Raw genomic sequence first — 17170 nt, forward strand, 5'->3', positions numbered from 1 at the left:
ATCATGTTCCGTCTAAGAACCAATAAAAACACCCCTAGCACGCCACGTGACTGCGGAATTCCCCGAGTCGGGGCTTTCCAGGGCCCAGGCCAGTAGCATTCGACTCATGCAAGCGTACGTTCGTACGGAGTGTTCACTAAATACTAAAACTGGAACAGATTAATTGGATGGATGGTCCATTTTGTTTATGTTTTTTTTTTCTCAGGCGTTTGCTAAGATTTTAGCAGTGGTTTAATTAAATTGACGTCGAATAGAAACTAAAACGAGAATTGGCAAACATCACAGTTATACAAGGTAAGTCTGATATGTGCTGAAGTAACGTTACATACTGTACACATTATGTATAACGTTAACGTAATTATCATTATTAATGAACAGTTTTGTAACAAGGCACGTAGGTCTTTAAATAGTAGATAATAATAGTCTGCTTTCTTATTTGGAAATAAGGACTCGGTTGCTTATAGTGCATAGAGAAATCTATTTTAAGTTTGTTTTGAAAACATTAACGTTACGTTACATTCCATAGATGGTGTAACGTCACAGTTCATATGGCGTGCAGTCCGTGCAAATTGCTAATTAGTTAGAAAACCGTAAATATGTTTACAAAAAATTGAACAGTGTTCAGTTATCGATAGTGTGTACAAGTTTTGTCTCCGGAGTTTTGCTCCTGTTCGCTCGAGTCTGCGGGAAATTCCCATCAAAAGTCAGATGTACTTTTTGGATCTGACTTAGCCTAAGTTACATGTGCAGGGGAATCACATCCCCATCACACAGTGTGTGTAAGCGCTTATCATTTCCATCATTTTCAGTCTGTCAGGAGTTCAGAGTCGGTTCGGATGACCCTGCAGAAAACAGAATGGCTGGAGCACTAAGGTACGGTACAGATTTATTCCATTATTGCTGTCTCTCCTGTGCAGCGTTTTATTGTGCATCATTGGCACGTGCAGCTCATAGATGCCCAGAAATGTTGACTGACAGCTCACTGGTTATGCTTAAAATGTTCACGAATGTAAATTTACTTCTAAAGTTTTGGACATGATTACATAGAGCATGTAGACTGGTAAGTAGTCAGATTTGCATATGGAAACAAAAACTTGTAATATGTACATAAGTAGAGGATTTACAAACGGTCATTTGCCTTTCAACTTCATGCATATGGAAGAGCTGAAACAGTTAAAAACAGGTTTATTGTGATTTTTCTAGTCAAGTCACCATTATTTCCATGGCACCTCATACAATACATTTATATTCTACATTTAAAAAAGTAGTCTTGTGTTCTGAGCAAGTAGGTTTTTGTCTTTAAAGAACATTAAATTAAATTCTTTAAAGGTTTAGTTTACCCAAAAATAAAAATTCTGTCATTACTTACCCTCATGTTGTTCCAAACCCGCAAGACCTTCGTTCATCTTTGGAACATAAATTAAAATGTTTTTGATGAAATCTGAGAGGTTTCTGAACCAGCCATAGGCAGCAATTCATTGCAACTTTCAAGGCCCAGAAAGGTAGTAGTAAACAGTGCAGCGATTCAGCGATCAGAACACCAGATCATTATTGGCTGACGCTGTTCACGTGAGCACCACGTCACATGCGTGTGATGCTGACGCAGGAGCTAGCCAATAATGAGTCAGCGTTTTGGCGTAGAACCTGGAATACTGTTTACATTATGTGAATAGCACATGGAAGAGAAGATATTGTTGAATTAAAGTCGTTATTTTTATATAATTTTTTTGTGCACAAAAAGTATTCTCGTCGCTTCATAACCTTGAAGGGTAATTCTCGCCAAAATGCAGCCTAGTGTCTTTTTGTTAATCTACCTGAGGCAAACTTTCGTTTAAAAGCATAATTAGAATGGAAACGCCACTTTTAAGTTTGACCATATTTTCGTTTTCGGTCAAATTGCCTTTTGAATGGGAGTGCTTGGGGAGCACTTCGACTCGGCGCAGTAAAAAGTCACGTTGGTTCTAATGACAGAAGTGAGAGGGAGAGGATTTTTCAGGAGTGACTTTTTACTGCGCCGAGTCGAAGTGCTCCCAAGTGCTATTCCGCCATACATTATAGTTATCCTTTTTACCCGTTTAGAAAAGCGCCACGTTTTATTTTGTGTCACCATACTTGGTCGTGTAACTACTCGTTTAACTATTTAAATAGGGAAAACGTGGAGGTGTTTGGTCGCTTCTAACTTCATCTCTGTTTGGTCCCTAATGAATGAACTGGGCTAAGCTAAGTGCTATCAAAGTGTCGCCGCGCCCCAGAGCGATTGAGTGCACGCACTGAGACGAGAGAGGTATGTATCAACTCGTCTTAGTTAAGGGAATAACATAGTTTAATATGAAAAAACGGTGGAGTGTTCCTTTAAAAGTGGCGTTTCCATTCTAATTATGCTTTTAAACGAAAGTTTGCCTCGGGTAGATTAACAAAAGGACCCTAGGCTGCATTTTGGCGAGAGTTATGCTTTAAGGTTGAACTACTGTAGTCACATGGACTATTTTAATGATGTCTTTACTATCTTTCTGGGCCTTGAAAGTTGCCATTTCGTTGTTGCCTGTGACTGGTTCAGAAATCTCTCGGATTTCATCAAAAATATCTTAATTTCTGTTCCGAAGATGAACGAAGGTCTTTGGACCTTTGGTCTGCGGGTTTGGAACGACATGAGGGTGAGTAATTAATGACAGATTTTCATTTTTGGGTGAACAAACCCTTTAATTAAAGAACATTGTGATGCTTAGCTGCTTGCTTTTAACCTTTTTTATTAACAGATACTAATACTATCGACCAAAAATTAATTCTGTGATTCCAAAAGTTTCAAAAGCTGTGAATGAATGTGTATGATATCAACAACAGCTGATAGATTAACATATGATGTAATTTTACATGTTTTATGTTTTGGTTTTGTTGTTAGCATTGGACTTTAAAAGTTGGATTCTGTTAATGTAACTTAAATAATTTACAGTCATTTTGCCCCTTCGGACGTTTACTGAGGCCTCTTGGCGGGCTTGGTTGACATCCACTGTTTTAGATTGAAGACTTTTGCCTTGCTTAATGAATCTTCTTGTCTATATTTGACGTTTTTAAGATTAGGGGTTGTTTGGCTGAAGTGAAGACGCTATCATTTCACGGAAGAAGGACAGGATGCGGTTGTGATCCAGAAGAGTTTTACTCTCTTTTCAGTGACGTCAGGATTTGCATTCACTCAGAATGAGCCCTGACACCTCAGATAGAAAACGCATAGTTTACTCTACTAGTTGTCCCATTGGTTTTGGTGAAGAATATGTGGTGGTACTACACAGCAATCTTAGTACACCTCATCCTGAGCAGAAGACGACGCTTCCTCATTCCTGTCAGTGGCAGTTAAAGTAAACACTTGTGCAATCCTGTCATCCAGTGTAGCTAGTAATATTAACACTGGAAATGAAATGGAACATCATTTCTTTATAAATTATTTATTTAAATAAATGTATCATTTAAAGATCATCATCATCATTTCCTGTTTGGTTAACAGTGGAAGTGTTTGTGGGTTTAAAGATTTGTTGCTGTAAGGGCAGGCCAACAGATGGGGGGCAATCCCCATCTTTCAGGGCTTTTCTCATGGTAGCTGCATTGACGGCACTGTAGAGATATCTGACTAATCCAGTTACACAGATTGTTTTAGTCAGAAATATGTTTATTTTTTGTAAATTACACATACATGGAATTTTTTGTTCATTTTTTCACTGAATTGACTCTGGATAATGTTAAAAAAGGAATCATTATTGGAATTTTGTTTCAAAAGTACCTCAGAGGAAGAGAAGGGAATTTGAAAAAGCCTTTGGAAAGTTGAGGAAATTTAGATATGAGAAGTCTTGATATCAGGGTGTGAATATGTGTGTACCTGCATTTCTCAGGATTTGACATCAGCGGCAGCAGTGAGCTGGTATTCTGGGGGCTTTCCTCTGTTTTTTTTTTCACTGCCTTGCTTCCTGGAAGTAACGCAAGCAAGTGAGCCAGACAGAAGGAGGGAGGCGTATTAAAAAAAGAAAAAAAATCCAGTGCACACACATCCTTGTTGTTACACCGAAAGTGAAACGGACTTTTTGTGAGTCTTTTGTTTAAAACGGAAAGCCTCTTTCTCTACGTTTTGTTTATCAGGTAGGGTAAAAGTGTACGCAGCCTTGTGTGAAGGTCAGAACACTACTGTGGGGAAAAACTGGGGGAATGAAATGCATCTGTAGGGGTTTGCAGCTCAGTTGATGTTTTGATTCAGCATGCTAACTGTATTAGAGCACCTCACCTCATGGGTATTTTTTAGTTCTGGGTTTGTGTCTTTGCGAGACGGTCTCAATAAGAGTTTTCTCTGTTTCTTCTACATTACAGGATGGATGATACGCAGTATCAAATGAAGTTTGACAATGAGGTGAGCCACATATTGTCAAAATTGCTGCTGTAGTCTGCTACCTTGCTACAGATTTTTGGTTTAGAGTTGTGATCTATAGATATTTTCATATGGGGTGCACAATATGCGTACCCTATCAGTTATCTGTCAATATTGGAGATTTTTTTAAATAAATGCACATTTTTCTTATTTAGATTATCATCAAAGTTATCAAACCCTAACTTAAAGCTAATCTTTAAAAACATTAATAAATTAACAACACTGTTAAATTTAATGTATAACAAATCTCAAAATGTATTATCCATAATTTTGTGATGCCTAAATTCACTTGTAGGTTTTTATTTTTCATTTTATATTAAAAAAACTATTATAAATAGATTTTATATAATAATTATAGAATATAATAATATATTATAATAGATATAAATCTATTATAAAATACTATAAATAATATAAATTTGAATATCAGGTCACATTTTCAGTTATAATAAAATAAAACTAATTATGCTTTGTGCTAAAGGTTTGAGTTTAATACACATAAATGTATATTTTATTAAAAGAAAATACTAACACATGCACGTTTGTACATGGCATCTTCAGTCTTTACAGTTCATGGTGGACCTTCCATATCTGCATGAACCTTTTGAGGTGAAGCCTGAACCCTTTGTGACAGAAACAGGTAAGTTAATTCTGCCAATTGTCTTGCTTTATGAATGTATTTTATGATGTTTTTTTTTTTTTTTTTTTGTGTGTGGTGTTCTTTTGATTTAAATGAAAAGAATGCTAATTTATTGTATTTGATCTTTATTTCAGTTCATGGGCCTTATCTACAGATAATTGAGGAGCCAAAGCAGGTACGTTCACTTAGGTCTTCATCTTCATCTTCCACTCTGTTTGATGATTTTCCAATGTTGTAAATGATAAAATGGTGTATTTTAGCCATTTAGTGAACATGTGTGATGTATTACAAAGAATGTACAGACTATGTGGGATAATTCCAGAAAGCATGCGCTGGAATTCCCCAAAAACAGGGTTTTATCAGTGAGTAAGGTCTGGTGTTATGTTAAAATGCAATGTGTGTGTTACAGAGAGGATTCAGATTTCGTTATGAATGTGAGGGCCCATCCCACGGTGGTCTGCCAGGTGCCTCCAGTGAGAGGAACAGAAGGACGTATCCCACAGTCAAGGTGGGCTTTGTAACATGGATATGTATCTGCAATGTATTTAAATAAGCAGTACATTTATAAATGCATTCTCCCACACCAGGTGTCAAACTACGTGGGTCATGCTCGCGTGGAGGTTCAGCTAGTGACGCACACAGACCCCCCTCGCGTTCATGCGCACAGTCTTGTGGGTCGCCAATGTAACGACAACGGTGTATGCTCCATTGATGTCGGGCCTAATGATCTCACAGCACAGTGAGTGAACACGATTACTGTTCATCATGCTCATATGATCTCTTTCCTTGTTATTATGACTGGAATAAATTGCGTAAGGCAATGTATGCATACAGTATCATCATGTGAGGCTTGTGGCTTTTGATTGTTGTTTATGTGCAGTTGTGCAATCTTTATTCATTATTACATCCTCTATGTCTAGATTCAGTAATTTAGGCATCCTCCATGTTACTAAGAGAGGAGTGATTGAAGTATTAACAAAAAGGCTGAGAGAAGAGAAGAGAAGGACGAAAGATCCTGGATATAAATTTAGTGGTAAGACTGTGATTTAATTATTCAACTAGACATACTTGATGTTGACTGACTGCTTATTGAATTTTCTGTTTACTGTTTGCATCCTCATTTGACATGATGTTTTTTCTCTCTATATCACTCATTCAGATGCAGAGGAACAGGCTATTATGCAAGAAGCCAAAGAGTTGGGCAAAAACATGGACCTAAACATTGTAAGATTAAAGTTCACTGCTTACCTGCAGGACAGCAATGGGAGTTTCACAAGAGCCTTGAAGCCTGCTGTTTCAAATCCTATCTATGATAGCAGTAAGTCCTGCCATAAAACATAAGAGAATAAATGAAATTCAATTAACAAAAGACATCTGCCACACACTGACCTCAAAGTTGCCACACACACAAAAAAAAAACCCAAAGATCTATATATAGGCACTATGAGTTTAAAGAAAAAGAAACTGGTATTTTAATCATGCGTAGTTTAAGAGACTGCACATTTTGTTGATTTTATTTCTTCAATTTTATATTTATTTATATTTATTTCAAAATCATTATGTCATTGTAGAATTACATTTCTTTTCATGTTCTTTCAATGTCTTTTCATTTGGTCACTTTTTTGGTATGTATTTTTTGACAGTGGTATATAAATATTAATAGTATTATAATCTACATTGCTCTGAGAATATTGTGTTAAGTCTGTAATTAGTTATTGACCATTTCAATTTACATTATCGTTCAAAAGTTTGGGGTCTGAACAATAATAAAAACAATTCACCAAGAATGCATAACATCGATAAAAAGTGACAGTGAAGGCATTACAAAAGATTTCTATTCCACATATATTATTTTTCTTTTGGACTATATTCATCAGAAAACAAAATGAATCACGGTTTTCACGAAAATATTAAGCAGCACAACTTGTTTTCAACATTGACAATAATAAGAAATGTTTTTTGAAAACCAAATCAGCATATTAGAATTATTTCTGAAGAATCATGTGACACTGAAGACTGGAGTAATGAATCAGCTTTGCCATCACAGGAATAAATAACATAACATATTAAATATAAAACGGTTATTTTAAATTGTATTCATATTTCACAATATTACTGCTTTCACTGTAGTTTACTGTATTCAAATAAATGCAGCCTTGATGAGAAGAAGAGACTTATTTTTAAAACATTCAAAATCTTACCGACCCCACGCTTTTGAACAGGAGTGTAAATTATGGAAAAAAGGATTGGTAATCTTACTATAGCTAAAATGTGTTGCTCTTTACCCAGAATCACCAAATGCTTCAAATTTGAAGATCTCCCGAATGGATAAAACCTCTGGATCAGTGCTGGGAGGAGAAGAGGTCTTTCTGCTCTGTGATAAAGTTCAAAAAGGTTATTATAATTTTCTGATTTCAAAAAGGATTTACAATCATTCACAAACCTTTTAGATCAAATGATGTTTATACTCTTTTGGTTCCAGATGATATTGACATCCGGTTTTATGAGGAAGAAGATGATGCCGGATGGGAGGCATTTGGAGACTTCTCCCCCACTGACGTCCACAAACAGGTGTGTGATAAATTGACATAAAAACGTTGTAATTTCCTGGATTTTACCATTGGATGTGGTTTAGCCTCTACTACACCTTCACTGACACCGTTTTTAATCCCATCAGTATGCGATCGTGTTTAAGACACCACCGTACCGCTGCACAGATATCACGCGCCCTGTCACCGTGTTCCTGCAGCTCAAGAGGAAGAAGGGAGGCGACTGCAGCGAACCCAAGCAGTTCACATATATACCACACAATCAAGGTTAGTAGTGCTGTGCAAAACATCGGTGCCCCTATGTGCTATTTTAAAGGTTCCCTCTCCTTTCTTGAGAGCCTACTGTGCTCTGATTGGTCAGGCGGCCCAGTCTGTTTTGACTAGTCTACCGCTTACAGCATGTGTCGGAAACCAAACCAAACTCCTCCATTCCTCAGCTACAACTAAAGTGGTTGAGGGTCAGTCAAAGTAGACCTTGTTTGCAGGCAGCCAATGAAGACCATAGCCTGGAATTATGCAAGTTTGTTACATTGTTACGTAGGTATGTAACATGAAGTCAGACTAGAATTGCTGATGACTCGCTTCGGCTGTTCAGAATCGATTCTTTCTTGAGGAGACAATAACTTTGTGGTGCACTTTGATCTTTAAATCTTACTATATTACGTACTGCATGAAAGGTAATATGCTATGGAGCATAATAGGGGCACTTTAAGACTTATCAAATTTTTTGCACCAACAGATTGCAACAAACTGTCCTAACATACAGTTTATATCAAATTCAGTATCTTTATTGTTCAACTAAAAAGTTTGTTGTCTAGGTTTTTGAAATAAGTCTTTTATGCTCATCTGCTAATATCTGTGAAATATAAAAAAATTAAAAATAAAAATCTGTAAAACTGTAATTTTATAGTTTCTTCATTAAAATTATTATTAGTTTCTTTCACTAAAAAAATCTTACCACAGTTTTTTGAACGGTAGTTTAGATCGATTAAACACCCTCTTCACTATTTCTCTTTCTCATATTTGCTAACATGTTGGCTCCTGTTCCCTCCTAGACAAAGAAGAGGTTCAGAGGAAGAGGATGAAGGCACTTCCTCAGCCCTACGATCACTGGCGGGGAGGACCTCAAGGAGGAGCAGGGGCCTTTGGAGGTCCTGGATCTGGAACAGGAGGAGGAGGAATGGGAGGAGGTGAAACATTTTAAATCCATAAACTCTGAGGCTACACATGTACATGGTTAATTCAGTTATTCTGGTGGTGTGTCAACAGAAGTCTTCATATATGTATCTTCGTGTCAATTATGTCCTTAGGATTTCCATTTAATCATGCGATGGATGGTTCAGGGTTTTTCGGTGGTAGTGGATTTGCTGGAGGGCCACAGATGTCAGGCTCCACCCCACAGTCTGATGCATCTCAGAATCAGCCAACTAACAAACAAACTCTGTCTGGTTCTCCAGTGCATCAGCAGCTCATTCAGATTGGTGAGCATAATTATCTTTCAGGTATCATTAAACTCAAGGCATTGAGATTTTAGGTGTATATTCATTCAGTGATGCATGTTTCCTTCCTGTATTGTTTCCAGCCACAACTCTGCAGAATCGCGTCACTTTGACAGCCAAGTGCACTGCTCGTGCTTTGTTACAGTACTGCAGTACAGGGGATGTGCGCCCCCTGCTGGTTCTGCAGAGACATCTGTGTGGAGTGCAAGATGAGAACGGAGACACGTATGTCTTTTTCACATCTCTGCCTTTCAGCTTGTATCAATGTCTTAAAGCATGTCAAGTATACTTAATTCCAGGTTATGTGTCTGCTACCTTTAAACCTTTCTATTATAGTGAGTGTATCTGCTTAATGAAAAAATGAAAGTGAAATTGTTAGTGTAGTAACATTATTATTTTTAAATGCATTTAAACGATACATTGAATGAAGAGGGGGATTATGTGCAACACATACATGATCAGAGTTTGTATTAATCTGTGTCGTATTTTTCCCATAGGCCTCTGCACTTGGCCATTATCCATCAGCAACCTGCTGTGGTACAACAGCTTATTCAGGCCCTGAACAAAACCCCACAACAGAAGTTCATCAACAAACTCAACCACCTCAGTCAGGTAATTTAGCATCTATATGCTGTGAAAATGCTCTTTTTATTATTATTTATTTTTCATTTTATTTTATCTTGTAATTTTTGTTTTATGTGGCATGCTAACGTTCATCTTTCTTACCTTCTCCAGTCTCCATTGCATCTGGCTGTGATCACAAAGCAGCCCAAGTTAGTGGAGATGCTGATGAGAACAGGGGCAGACCCGAGCCTGCTGGACCGAGAGGGCCGGACAGCACTTCACTTGGCGGCCCACACCGGCGATGAGGCCGTATTACGAGTGGTCCTGGGCCTGCTTGAAGAGCGCTATGTCCATTTAATAAACTCTGCTGACTTCTCAGGTGAGCGTTACACATGCCATTGTCTCTCAGTCTTCATTTAATGGTGCTGAAGGTTGCATGTGGAATATTATAGCACGTACTGATTTTTTTTTTTCTACTTTCCTGCTTCTCAGGTCAATATCCTGTCCATCTCGCTGTAAAGAAAGACGGTGAGCACTGTCTTCGATTGTTAGTGGAGGCAGGAGCAAAGATCAACATGCCAGAGCAGAAAAGTGGCTGTACAGCTCTACATCTGGCAGTGAGGGATAACCTGTTAAAACTGGCCTGTAATCTTATTACTGAGGTAAAGGATTTATGGAGCACTAGATGTTTAGTCGCAGTTTCGGTTCGTTTTAGTAAACACTACTTTCGTTAGCATTAGGGGTTCACCAAGTAGGGAATTTGAGGCTGATTATTACAGTATAAAATGATTTTTCTCTGTTTTAATTTATAATATAATATATTTTTTAATTTGTTTAAAAATGTAATTTATTCCTGTGATGGGAAAGCTGAATTTTCTACAGCCATTATTTCAGTCTTCAGTGTCACATGATCCTTCTGAAATCATTCTAATATGTCGATCAAGAAACATTTCTTATATCAATGTTGAAAACAGTTGTGCTGCTTAATATTTAAGTGGGAAAACTGATGCATTTCTACAGTGTTACATTTTGAATAGATAGTTCAGAAGAACAGCATTTACTTGACTTTATATAATATATAAATTATATCTTAATGCATCCTTTTTTGAATAAAAGTATTACTTACATTTTTTTTTTTTTTCTGCATCACACAAACCAGAAATACTGGAACCGTTTCACCCTATTCAGCACACTTCAGCATAGAGCCATCACAAATGTTTTGTCTTTAAAAGTGACAGTTTTATGTTTGTCATTTGTTACAGCTAAAGGCTGATGTGAATGTGTGTACCTACGGGGGCAACAGTCCTCTTCACTTGGCTGCCAGTCAAGGCTCCCCACCTCTCTGCTCCATGCTGATAGCTGCAGGTATCTGAGAAAACTCCTTTCTTACTAATTTAATACAGATATTAGGTACTTCAAAACCTCTGAAGGGCAAAACCACAATGACTAGTCATTGAGAACATGCTCATGTAGTTTTGTTATTAGAGCAAAGATGAACTTTTACTATATAGGATGTGATTTAGGTAAGGTATTTGATAGTTGTCCACATTTCCTGATGTGTGACATTCATAGGAATCACTCATAATTAATGACATATGAACTGAATAACCAATTGAAATCAAGGTCATCATATTCAGAGCCAATGACTAGGGAATAAGTCAAGTTTCGGTTCAGTGATATGAAAGCTTTGTTTGATGTATCATCTCCCTTGTCTTCTGTTTTAGGAGCTGATAAACGTATGGAGAACGATGAGCCTCTTTTCCTGAGCTTATCTTCCTCTGATGAAGATGACGAGAGTGAGAAGAATAATGCCAATAAGCAGCTTCCAGATGACATGGTTCAGCAAGTTCAATTCATGTCGATATCATCCGAGAGGGGAGCATTTAACCCACGCAAGAGACCTGCTGCGGGACACACACCATTTGACCTGGCTAAATGTCAAAAGGTTTGAGTTTTTGTATCCATCAAAATTGCATACAGTGTGTGAGCATTTGGAGGTGGATGAATAAATTCATATAATAGATTTAACCTTTGAAACCCCATTGTCTTCAACAGGTTAGAGATCTATTAGATGGCAGGAAAGGCCCCAAGTCCAGTTCACTCGCCCCCAAGAGGACCAAAATAAGCACTGACGAAGGTAATGAGACTTTATGTGCTTAATGTTCTCAAAAACTCTATTACTTAACTTCTAGCATGTGTGACTGATAAGTATTCCTCTTCCTGCAGTAAACCAGGGTTTAGACAGTGAGGTGCTCATGAAACTGTGTGGTATTCTTATTGAAGACCATGTGCCCTGGATAGAGCTGGCGGAAAAACTGGGCATGCTCACACTCACTCACCTGTTCCAGGAGAGCGCCTCGCCCTGCCAGAAGCTTCTCGAGAACTACCAGGTAAGAGACTGTCATTGTTCTCTTGGTCTGGCAAGTTATACTTTACATTGTTAAATAGACGTTGGTTATGTTTGGAACCACATACTAGCATACCGATGACTTTTTCTGCATATAATGCACATTTTCTGTGAGGACTATTGTATTTGCAAAAATGTGTAATGCATTGCACTTGACTTGACCTTCCATTCAAAGTGTAACTAATAAACTGGAAATAATATCAGATTTTTTAAAACATCTTTGTTAACTCATTATTTAACTGCAAAATGTTTTAATAATACAATTTTTTTTTATTAGAATGGAATACTAATTACATAGGAATGTGGAGCAAATAAATGAATACTAAATAAATGTCCTAAAATGTATTTATTTATTTAATAGTATTTATTAAATAAATTTAATATTGAAGAAATGTATTAAACATGCATATTAATCTCAATTTCCAAAAACTTGTCATTTAATATTTAAGAAATGTATTAAATATGCAGAATACTAATACTTTCTAAAAACATGTAATTTGATGTGTTCATGTCATATGACAACAATGTAGCATACTAGTATTGGAAGCATTTATCTTTGCTTAATTCATTTTCTCATACTGCTTTTTAATTTTATTAATTTATCAAATGTTTACTGCTAAATAAGGGTTTACTGCTAAAAAATTCTTATTATTTTTTTCACGTACAGACAACAACATTGTCAAAACAATCCCTGTGCACACCCACGTAAACAATAAAAATGGCTGTATTACACATGCCAGGCCAGTAGTTAGCGTTGTCACTTTGTAAAGAAACACTACACACCTATAGACTGAACATGAAATACCCATCCACATGATGTCACCCTTTTCACAAATTTGCATTTGAAACCCATTTTCAAAAGTTTGCGTTTTCAGATCGCCAAAACGCCATTGTCATATAAATGAACTGCCGAAACGCATAAAAAGTTTTCTGTTAAATCGCTCAATAAATTTACTAAAATGTATTTGTGAATGTATTTGCTCCATATTCATCATGTATTTGGTATACGTTTCTGAAGCCTTTCAAAAACATTTTCTTGTAGATTGTATGTGTTTTGACTTGATGCATTTGTAATTGCACTTGTGTTGGCATCACATACAGTATAAGTAATTCATAAGTGTGTTTATGTGTGTTCAGTTGAGTGGTGGTCCTGTGGACGGCCTGGTGGAGGCGCTGCAGTCTCTGGGTGTGAGTGAAGGAGTGAGACTTCTGACAGCCAGCCAACCCAGAGAGGACAAGCAGAGCTCAGGTATGTTTCACACTGATAGAGAAACAGGGTCACCTCTGAGACTAACACACAACCTTTGGTCAGTAAATTGTGAATACAACACGCTTTTCCTTCTTCCAGATTCTAAAGAGGACAGTGGCTTCGGGAGTCAGTCCATTGGAGAAGAGATGGGAAATCCTGCAGTGGGCAATCACTGATTATCAGGATCTATTCATTGAGGACAACTTGGCACTTTATTTGACTTTTTTCAGGTGCAAACTGGTGGACTGTTCATCATCTCAATAAAGTGGAAATACAGCACATCACAAGGAGGACTGAAAAGAATTGTTTTGAGGTCAAAAGCTCTCACTGTATTACATAGAGTAAGACAACATGACAAATCAGTTGATCCTCTGTTGAAACTCCGAGGTTTGGAGTGACGCTGTAGTCTTAGTGCTGTGCTTGTAACTAAACAACAAATCTCCAACTGAGACCTAATGGAATTGCCATTTCCCCAGCACAACTGTAACCTTGGAATATGTTTGCGGAATGTTCTATGGATGTTTTTAGTAAGCTCACTTTTGATATATATGCAGCCTTAGACAATTAAGCGAAGTGATCTAAATTGGATCACATCTTTGCATTTTCTCGATAAATCATACTTTTTATTTATGTGTATTTTTGGTTGCAGTTATGTTTGTTGAGAAGTGAGCAAATATGTTTGTGTTTTAATAAAGTTATTATTTCATAATTCTGTGTCTTTATAATGTAAGAGTCCTAAATGCTGACTGAATAGGAAAGAAATATGCATACATGCAGTAATAGTAAAAATAAGAAATGTTTCTTGAGCACCAAATCAGCATATTAGAATGATTTCTGAAGGATCATGTGACACTAAAGACGAGTAATGATGCTGAAAATTCAACTTTGCCATCACAGGAATTCATTATATTTAAAATTATATTAAAATAAAGTTACAACTGTAATATTTCAATATATTACTGTTTTCTGTATTTTTGTACAAATGAATGCTTGGTGAACTTAAGAGACGTTAACGAATCATATCTGCCCCCTATCGAACTTTTGAACAGTAGTGTATATATTTTTATTTTTTATTAAAAAATATGAATCCTTTTCACAGTTATCCTTTCAAAACATATTTATTTTGCCTTTAAAACATATTTACTATGCCTTTAAAACATACAAACATTAGCATTATTTTTACTGAGCGGCTGTAACATAATTTTCACATTATATACAGCTAGAATGGATGAAATACACCAAACACAAAAACTAATTTATAAGAAATAAGTTACATTTACAGCAAAATCTTTGGGTGACACCAAACTACTTGGAGTGGTTAAGTGTTACCTATAAAAAAAAATTGTATAAACCTTTTAGTCAATATGCTTCAGTCATAAACAAATAGTCAAGACTGATAATAAATGTTCAAAATATATAAATAACTCTTCATTAAATACACCTAATATTCATAGTGCAGTGAAGCGTAACACTTTTGAAGTGCCATTGGATGGAATTTGGGTCCAAGATCTTGTCACAATGATTTTGCAAGTGTATTTTATGTCCTTAATGTCTGAATTAGATCTATACGCTGGCAGAGTTAACAGTCAGTTTAGATCTTCATTTGCATTAGCGTGTTGTTTTACAGGTTTTACAATTTCTTGGATCCTTCATGTTTCTGATATCAACATCGACAATTCATGAGGTTATGATAAGCAGCATAGAAGCTTATCTTCACTCTCCTACAAAGCAATATTACACATGAACTCATTGAACATAAGAACGCATCAGTTTGTAAACAGGTAGAATTATTTAACACTCCTTTGAGCAGGTCTCTCAGTGCAATTGAGGTATAAGATGTGGTTGCTCTGAACAAACCAGCTTTTAGTGCCTCCTTTTAGTGTGTTTTACCATAGCACTGAATGAATTACAAATTTGAAAAATGAGTGCCTGAGAATTCAATGGCTTGGCCATATCCAAATGGGATTTGACACAGAGAATTTGCATCACGTCATTCTCAAGCTCAATACACATTACACTAAATAATACGATGGGGTCGATTATCGTGATGACTTTTAACAACCATTTCACATGGTAATTGGTCAGTAAAGTCATTCGGACATTCCAGTTGAAATGACAGCAGCACGTGATCCCTTGTGAAAAAGAAGTACACTTTAGCATACTTTAAAAAAGAAAAAGTACTTGTTACAGAAATAATATACTTTAAAAGAATATTCTTCTCTGTGAAGTGAGAACTAAATGGAATTTTTTGCTGACAGTTAACTATACGTTATTTGCAATTAAATGAAAATGTATTAGTTTAAATTCATATTAAATATAAATAGTTGAATTTAAGAGTTTTTTTTTTTTTTTACACAAGTAAGACTTAGGTACATCTTTATGTAACTTCATAATTACTTCAGTTACATTTGAAATATGGTTAAATTGTACTGCCGAATGTACTGACAAGCATTAACTGTAAACTAAAATACAATTTAATGTAATTTCTTATGAAAATGTAATGTCATATTTAAATATTTTTGTAATTACATATTTGTAATGATGTTGCTATTTAGTATATTTAAAATATATTAACTTTAAATGTAATATCACATAACACACTAGTTTAAAACATGAAAAAGTTTTAAAACATGATTAACAATGTACTTTAAATGCACTATTGTTAAACACTTGCAGAGCACTTCAGCACACTTAAGTGGCCATTAATTTCATTCATATTATATTATCTGCAAAGTCCAATTTTTTTTTTAAATATATACTTTCAAGATTTGAAGTACACTACAAGTGCACATACAATACAGTTAAGCTCACCTATTTCTCACAAGGGATGTGCTATCTGCATTGCTATTATCACTAGTCCGTTATGGTATAAACAAAAATTATACATTCATATTCTCAATAACTATAACAAATGAGGAACTGATTGTCTTCAAACTCTTAGGCATGCTTTGAGACGTGCTTTTAGAAGGTTTAAATGACTATACAGACTAAATTCTCAAACATCCTATGAGGTGTTAAAGCGTTTGATCGACCTCAGATGATGAAATGATAGTCTAAAAAGCTAAATCTACAATGCTTTAAATATATAAAGTGAACAACATACAGTAAGTTCACAGGATAAAGATGATCACTACTGATTTGGTTGTCGCTCCCATGGGTCACCAAATGAAGTTTGAACATCAGCTTGTTCAAACTAAAAGCCACGAGTGTTTTAACCTGACGATCAACAAGCAAAATACACAGATAAACCGAACAGGTCTGTGGCAAAAAACAAAGACTGACATAAATAAGACAATGTGAGGCTGGTGCTCCTTCTCTTCCGCCCACTGGCAGATTTGGGCTTGCAGTTAGTGGCCAGAAAATCATGCTTTACCAGCGGCCATGTGGGGCACAGCAACCCCAACCACAGTTTAATAACCATGATGACTTGAGGGCAGCCATCAAAGTGAACTGCAGGCGTCCTGGTAATGCTCTATATTCAGCCGCTGAATTGAGATAAGTAACCTCTTCCGCCCTGGTCCTCTCACTGTTTGACAGCCTGTCTGTAGCTGTGTCTCTGACCGTCTGAGCGTTTGGTCCTCTTGCTGCCGCCGCTGCTGCTCCTGCTCGACTCTTTGGTGCTGCTGGCATGACTGCTGGCATGACTGCTGGCATGACTGCTGGCATGACTGCTTGCATGACTGCTGGCATGACTGTGGTCCTGTGGTAACGTGGGGCTGGAATGGGCCCTCTGCAAGCCACCATCGTCAAACAAACGGGCTTCAAACGCTCCCAGGTCTGTTTCCCCTGTCCGGATCTTAGCTCTCAGCAGCATTGCATATGTTCCGTAGCGTGTTTTCTACAGGATACATTAA

The 17170-nt window shown here is 36.7% G+C and overlaps 2 protein-coding genes across 3 annotated transcripts in view; one reads left to right on the plus strand and one right to left on the minus strand.

Annotated features, from left to right (window-relative positions):
* The first annotated feature begins 111 nt into the window (after nucleotides 1–111).
* Nucleotides 112–14025, plus strand: nfkb2 (nuclear factor of kappa light polypeptide gene enhancer in B-cells 2 (p49/p100)). Of its 2 annotated transcripts, XM_082154113.1 has the most exons (24): nucleotides 112–294; nucleotides 810–873; nucleotides 4351–4390; nucleotides 4970–5048; nucleotides 5183–5223; nucleotides 5458–5556; nucleotides 5636–5787; nucleotides 5969–6081; nucleotides 6208–6366; nucleotides 7338–7442; nucleotides 7531–7619; nucleotides 7726–7864; nucleotides 8653–8787; nucleotides 8908–9078; nucleotides 9180–9321; nucleotides 9594–9708; nucleotides 9832–10039; nucleotides 10153–10322; nucleotides 10923–11025; nucleotides 11385–11605; nucleotides 11716–11797; nucleotides 11887–12050; nucleotides 13205–13316; nucleotides 13416–14025. In XM_082154113.1, exons 2-24 carry the CDS (start codon nucleotides 857–859, stop codon nucleotides 13490–13492), a joined length of 2733 nt encoding a protein of 910 aa, XP_082010239.1. In that variant the 5' UTR covers nucleotides 112–294; nucleotides 810–856; the 3' UTR covers nucleotides 13493–14025. The 2 variants fall into 2 exon arrangements, with proteins under 2 accessions (XP_082010239.1, XP_082010240.1); XM_082154114.1 differs by lacking the exons at nucleotides 112–294; nucleotides 810–873 and adding an exon at nucleotides 892–4125.
* Nucleotides 13493–17170, minus strand: part of psda (pleckstrin and Sec7 domain containing a) — a 36135-nt gene continuing 32457 nt past the window's right edge. Inside the window, exon 17 of the mRNA XM_082154098.1 lies at nucleotides 13493–17154. Coding sequence (XP_082010224.1) covers nucleotides 16840–17154 — 315 coding nt within the window. The 3' untranslated portion in view covers nucleotides 13493–16839. The remainder of the gene's footprint in view (nucleotides 17155–17170) is intronic.

Source organism: Leuciscus leuciscus (genome assembly GCF_965113295.1).
Source record: "Leuciscus leuciscus genome assembly, chromosome: 22".
Lineage (NCBI taxonomy): Eukaryota > Metazoa > Chordata > Actinopteri > Cypriniformes > Leuciscidae > Leuciscus > Leuciscus leuciscus.

What these genes read in the sequence shown, in the direction of transcription:
- nfkb2 (XM_082154113.1), top strand. An exon ending in TCCTGGATATAAATTTAGTG is followed by an intron (nt 6,082 to 6,207) that starts GTAAGACTGTGA and finishes TCACTCATTCAG; the next exon opens with ATGCAGAGGAACAGGCTATT. An exon ending in AGAGGACAAGCAGAGCTCAG is followed by an intron (nt 13,317 to 13,415) that starts GTATGTTTCACA and finishes TCCTTCTTCCAG; the next exon opens with ATTCTAAAGAGGACAGTGGC.